Source organism: Doryrhamphus excisus, chromosome 7, assembly GCF_030265055.1.
Source record: "Doryrhamphus excisus isolate RoL2022-K1 chromosome 7, RoL_Dexc_1.0, whole genome shotgun sequence".
Taxonomy (NCBI): domain Eukaryota; kingdom Metazoa; phylum Chordata; class Actinopteri; order Syngnathiformes; family Syngnathidae; genus Doryrhamphus; species Doryrhamphus excisus.
This window is the reverse complement of record NC_080472.1, coordinates 2,980,647-2,987,500: the sequence shown is the minus strand read 5'-3', so window position 1 is coordinate 2,987,500 and position 6,854 is coordinate 2,980,647. Positions and strand designations below refer to the sequence as shown.

The 6,854-nt window shown below is 40.1% G+C and overlaps 1 protein-coding gene across 9 annotated transcripts in view; it reads left to right on the top strand.

Moving 5' to 3' along the window:
- Positions 1 to 6,854, top strand: part of herc1 (HECT and RLD domain containing E3 ubiquitin protein ligase family member 1) — a 95,694-nt gene that overhangs the window by 24,572 nt on the left and 64,268 nt on the right. For all 9 annotated transcript variants that reach the window (XM_058076886.1, XM_058076889.1, XM_058076884.1 and 6 more), the window contains exons 25-27: positions 64 to 115; positions 3,589 to 3,860; positions 4,952 to 5,167. In XM_058076886.1, the coding sequence (XP_057932869.1) occupies positions 64 to 115; positions 3,589 to 3,860; positions 4,952 to 5,167 (540 nt within the window). The remainder of the gene's footprint in view (positions 1 to 63; positions 116 to 3,588; positions 3,861 to 4,951; positions 5,168 to 6,854) is intronic.

Sequence of the window (6,854 nt, the reverse complement as noted above, 5' to 3'; positions counted from 1 at the left end):
TGTAGACTGTATACCTGGTCTTTATCGTGAAAATGAATTTTTTTTTTTTTTTTTTTTTTTTAGAGTGGAAGGAGAAATGTTGACCTGGACTTGGCATTCTCCCACAAAAAGAGAGGTAAACTTTTTTTTCTGTCATATTGCCGATGCCACCATTGTTTCTTGCTCTTGCTGCTGCTCTTTAATGTGCACTAGTCAGCGTCCCTGACAAGTCATTACAACCCCACAGTTTGACACTATGGGTGCAGGCAGTCATAATGCATTTTTTTTTTATTTATGTATCAAAGTTACTCTTACCTTTCTGTCTTTTGATCTCTGTATGGCTAGTTTATTTGCTTCTCTTGGGGCAGTGCCCCAAGCACAAGAGGAGCTCCAAGCACGTAAACAACGGCATGTTTCCTCCTCCAGTTAACCTGACTCTTCATCCGTCAAAAGCATCTCGCAATCATTTCACATAATTAGGCACATATGCCGATGTAAGTCCCGACGTGCTGTCGGTTACTGTTTACTTTGCAAGCGCATAAACGGCAATTATGAACAAGGTAAGCGCATAAAGCTAGTTTCATCCCGCAACCAATCACTTTGCAGTGTCATACAACTATTATACAACGCCTGCTTAATACATTGTTAGCCAAGATGATCCGACACATTTGTATGTTAAATAAAAGGCAAATAAAGTAAAAATAACAAAGTTATTTTTGAAAAGTACATATCATGCCATTCTGTTTCATTATGTTTTAAAAATGAAATCAGTTTTGGCGGTGCAAGGTCGGTGGTTGATTTTGGTTCCAACGCCGATCCAGTAGCTCCAAAGTTGGTAACCCGTAACAAGATGGTGTTTTCGAGCTGGTACGAGATCATGTCTACCAAGATTGAAGTGCAATACGGAACGCTCGTTGTGCGTTTCCACGATGAAAAAAATTGCATTATATGTACTTTTCGAAAATAAAAACACTTTTTTTTTTGTTTCTTTACTTTATTTGCCTTTTATTTAACCTACAAACATGTCACATCATTTTTGACGATATACCTATGTATTTATCACTTGTGTTTTTTATGAATTTATTTAAAATGATCAATAGTTGTACAGTCGAACACCAGAAGAACGATTTGTTCATACACTCCAGGTCAAAATTTTAAGACTAGCTGAAAAATTCTGTGAATTGACAAAATGCGCTGTTGGATCTTAAGGCGGGTTCTCGGTAGAGCTTCAAAAAAGGACAAATGGGAGACACAAAACACATTTGAGTCGGCAATTTATTGCAAACAAAAGTGAAAAAAGGACCAGTGACATTTTTCTCGGTCTGCCAACTTAATGTTTTTGTTCCATAACTGCCATTTTTGTTTCGTTTCAAAACCTGGAGTGTATGAACAAATTAGAGCCCTGTAGACATGACAAAACACGACTATAGTCACATTTATACTCTTTTTATTTACAACATATTGCGCAACTGCGGGGTCTTGAGACACATGCTAACTCGCAAACTAGACAGCTAGCGACCTAAACGGTAGCCTTCGAGTTATTTCCTTTAAACTTAAAAAAGCTAAAAACGTACCACTTCCACACGGATAGGGAGGATAACTATTAACAGTTATTTAACCTTTAACATGAACATGAATCAAACGTAATAATTTTTTCTGGGTACATGATACCATACAGCATCCATATCAAGGCGGGGGCCTCAAACTAGTGTCCTGCGGGCCACATTTGGCCCGCGGGCCGCGCGTTTGAGACCCGTGGTTTAAGGTTTGTATTTTTTATTTTATTTAAAAAAAAAATTATTTTTTGTCACGTACCGAAGTACGAGGTGATATGACCATGCGATGATATAATGGGTACCATAGTAACTGTCAATTATGATATGTATTACAATCCAATAGCGCATAATTATTGCAATTTTTCCACTGGTCTTAACATTTTGAAAATGAAGTGTATATAAAAAGCATATGGCCAGCATAATCAAGCGTGTTTTTGGTTATGTCCACAACCAATCTGCAGCGGTGTCGACTTAAACGGGTTTGACCGGATTACAGGAAAAGGAAGTCTTTGAATAAACTTATTACCCAACAGAAACATCTTGCTGCTAACTTGTGTTCCAGTAACTGACACTGGCACAAGGGCTTTTTTGTCATTTGTTTCATGCTAAAGTCCTTCATTTGAAAAAAAAAAAAAAAAATGTGTGAGGCTGTTGGTGCATGTGTTGCTTTGATATCCCTTCACGTAACTTAAATGTGTTTACATTTATAATGAAGCACATGAGATAATATTGCACACACGCTCAAGCCGGAGTTTTCCAAAAGCCAAAAAAACCTATGTTGGCATGTCGAAAAGAGGCCAAAAATACATAGAAAATTGTGCGTTTTTAAAATGTTTGTATTTGCGTGAACATGGCCTAGTTGGATCTCTTTGAAATTGCATTGACATTATCCACGTTTACATGAGGAGTTTTTCCTCTTTCCGAAAGCAATGGTATACATCAGGGGTCTCAAACTCAAGTTACCTGGCGGCCACTGGAGCTAGGGTCTGGGCAAGGCTGGGTCGCATCAGGTTTTTCAAAAAAAAAACAAAAAAACGCATTTATTAAAAACAGAAAAATATACAAACTTTTTCAGTGCTTTGGTTCCGATTTTCTACAAGAAAAGCTCTGATAAAACATTCCGCTGTTCTCAAATATCTTAATTTTTAATTTTCTGCACAAAATAAGATGAAAAATAAATAAACAAATCAAGAATAAAGAAAAGCAATCAATCAGTAATAAATAAATATAATAATAAAACGGCAAATAATAAAAACCACATATAGTTGGTGGGTAGACAAATGATTTTTTTCATATTAAAATGAACAAAGCATTATTAGAGCCCTGTAGACATGACAAAACACGACTATAGTCACATTTATACTCTTTTTATTTACAACATATTGCGCAACTGCAGGGTCTTGAGACACATGCTAACTCGCAAACTAGAGAGCTAGCGACCTAAACGGTAGCCTTGAAGTTATTTCCTTTCAACTTAAATAGCCAAAAACTTACCACTTCCACACGGATAGGGAGGATAACTATTAACAGTTATTTAACCTTTAACATGAACATGAATCAAACGTAATCATTTTTTCTGGGTACATGATACCATACAGCATCCGTATCAAACATTAAACTTTCATATCAAGGCGGGGGTCTCAAACTAGTGCCCTGCGGGCCACATTTGGCCCGCGGGGCCGCGTGTTTGAGTCCCCTGCACTACAGCGTACTCCATGATAACCCACAATGCACAATGCCGAAATCGACAGGCTGGAGCTGATTTCACTTTAGCTTTAAACCACGGGTCTCAAACTTGCAGCCCGCGAGCCAAATGCGGCCCACGGGATGCTAGTTTGAGGCCCCCGCCTTGATTTTTTTAATTTTTTAATTTAACTTTTAAAAAAAACCTAACAAAAATTAAACTTTCATATCAAGGCGGGGGTCTCAAACTAGTGTCCTGCGGGCCACATTTGCAACGCTTTGCACTGAATGCGTGTTATGTGCTTCTGACAACATGTCGCAACCGTCAAAAGAAATTGATATTGTTCTCACTCTCTCATTGTTTCCTCAGGTCTCCTCTATAGCTCTCCAGACTCCCTGGCAGAGTCCTGGTTTCGTGCGAAGCTGAGCCGCCAGCGCAGCTACAGCTCAGCGTACTCCTATGAAGAATCAGACCTGGACCTGAACCGCTCCCTTGGTATTCATGCTCTGATTGAGAATATGATCAGCTTCGTCAGCGGTGATGTTGGCCTGACTCCAGCATTCAAAGAACCAGAGGAAAGCATGTCCACCAGTCCACAGGCCACAATCCTGGCGATGGAACAGCAACAGAGCAGGGCGGAGGTGAGAAACTTGGATACAGTAAACCTCGGATATATCGGATTCAATTGTTCCCACTGGTTTTGTCCGATGTAAGCGAAATCCGTTATATGCGTATACCGGAAAATGTCCATTTTACGCATATATGGGATTTATATCCGGTATATGCGTAAATGGGATTTTATCCGTTATAAAAAGGCACTTCCTTGACTATGTTTCCAATGTACCTGGACGCGCAGGCAACGCTGCAAACGCTGCAAATGACGTCGTATAGCGGCCTGTCACCATTCGGCGAATCGGAGCGCCACGATGCGGCCATCCGATATATGCCAGGGAAATTTCATGGAAATGCATTGGAACGGGACTGGAGATTTTGTCCGAAATAGGCGAAATCTGTTATAAAAAATCCGATATATGCAATGAATTTTTATTGGAAATGCATTACAGAAGGGCGGCACGGCGGTCTAGTGGTTAGCGCGCAGACCTCACAGCTAGGAGACCAGGGTTCAATCCCCACATCTCTGTGTGGAGTTTGCATGTTCTCCCCGTGCATGCGTGGGTTTTCTCCGGGTACTCCGGTTTCCTCCCACATTCCAAAAACATGCTAGGTTAATTAGCCACTCCAAATTGTCCATAGGTATGAATGTGAGTGTGAATGGTTGTTTGTCTATATGTGCCCTGTGATTGGCTGGCCACCAGTCCAGGGTGTACCCCGCCTCTCGCCCGAAGACAGCTGGGATAGGCTCCAGCACCCCCGCGACCCTCGTGAGGAAAAGCGGTAGAAAATGAATGAATGCATTACAGAAAAATCTGTTCTTTTTTATCTGTCCGTTGTGAGCGAATTTCCGATATATCCGAGTCCGATATATCCGAGGTTTACTGTACTGTGTTTCAGTATTTTTTTTTATCCTATGGTAATGGTAATGGTTTAATTTGATTGAACCTCCTAGCTGTGAGGCCTGCGTGCTAACCACTCGATCACCGTGCAGCCTTATTCATTCATTCATTTTGTGAAAAAAACAAAACAAAACATAGAGTTAATTGCAAAATGGCGAGGGACGACTGTATAATCTTAATGTTGCCACATGTGTAATGTCATGCTTTGTGTCTTCCAGCTGAGGTTAGAAGCTCTCCATCAAATTGTGGTGTTAATCGCCGGAATGGAGGAGAAAGGCTGCCAGCCAGGGAATACAGATCGTCCTTGCGGTGCCTTCCAGTCCTCTTCCCTACTCACCTCGGTCAGGCTGCAGTTTCTGGCTGGTTGTTTCGGCCTGGGGACCGTCGGCAACGGCGGGCAAAAGAGGGAGAGTGTGCAGCTGCACCACTATCAGGTAAGCAATGGAACAGTGTCATGTGATGAAGGTTGCTGCGGGTGGCCTTGTTCTGTTTTACTCGATTCAGTGGGATTTGAGCCATTCCGCAAAAATACATTTATTTATTTTTTATTTTATTTTATTTTACTTTACTTTACTTTACTTTACTTTACTTTACTTTACTTCACTTTTCACTTCACTTTTCACTTCACTTTTCACTTCACTTTTCACTTCACTTTCCACTTCACTTCACTTTCCACTTCACTTCACTTCACTTCACTTCACACTTCACTTCACTTCACTTCACTTCACTTTCCACTTCACTTCACTTCACTTCACTTTCCACTTCACTTCACTTCACTTCACTTTCCACTTCACTTCACTTTCCACTTCACTTCACTTCACTTTCAACTTCACTTCACTTCACTTTCCACTTCACTTCACTTCACTTTCAACTTCACTTCACTTCACTTCACTTCACTTCACTTCACTTCACTTCACTTTTCACTTCACTTTTCACTTCACTTTTCACTTCACTTTTCACTTCACTTTTCACTTCACTTCACTTTCCACTTCACTTCACTTCACTTTCAACTTCACTTCACTTCACTTCACTTCACTTCACTTCACTTCACTTCACTTCACTTTTCACTTCACTTTTCACTTCACTTTTCACTTCACTTTTCACTTCACTTTTCACTTCACTTCACTTTCCACTTCACTTCACTTTCCACTTCACTTCACTTTCCACTTCACTTCACTTTCCACTTCACTTCACTTTCCACTTCACTTCACTTCACACTTCACTTCACTTCACTTCACTTCACTTCACTTCACTTTCCACTTCACTTCACTTCACTTTCCACTTCACTTCACTTCACTTTCCACTTCACTTTCAACTTCACTTCACTTCACTTCACTTTCAACTTCACTTCACTTCACTTCACTTTCAACTTCACTTCACTTCACTTCACTTTCAACTTCACTTCACTTCACTTCACTTTCAACTTCACTTCACTTCACTTTCAACTTCACTTTCAACTTCACTTTCAACTTCACTTTCAACTTCACTTTCAACTTCACTTTCAACTTCACTTTCAACTTCACTTTCAACTTCACTTTCCACTTCACTTCACTTTCCACTTCACTTCACTTCACTTTCCACTTCACTTCACTTTCAACTTCACTTCACTTCACTTCACTTTCAACTTCACTTCACTTCACTTTCAACTTCACTTCACTTCACTTTCAACTTCACTTCACTTCACTTTCAACTTCACTTCACTTCACTTCACTTCACTTTCCACTTCACTTCACTTCACTTCACTTCACTTTCAACTTCACTTCACTTCACTTCACTTTCAACTTCACTTCACTTTCAACTTCACTTCACTTCACTTCACTTTCAACTTCACTTCACTTCACTTCACTTCACTTTCAACTTCACTTTCAACTTCACTTCACTTCACTTTCAACTTCACTTTCAACTTCACTTTCAACTTCACTTTCAACTTCACTTTCAACTTCACTTTCAAGCAATGTGTCCCGCAGATTGATTCAATGTAATCACTGTAATGTGTTTAGTGTCAGGGGTGGACTCGCCATTAAGCAAACACATTCAATTGCCTCGGGCCCCAAACGTCTCATAAAAACTGAGTTTGCCCATTTCTGATTTCTTATTTTTTTTTTGCACGTTTGTTGCACT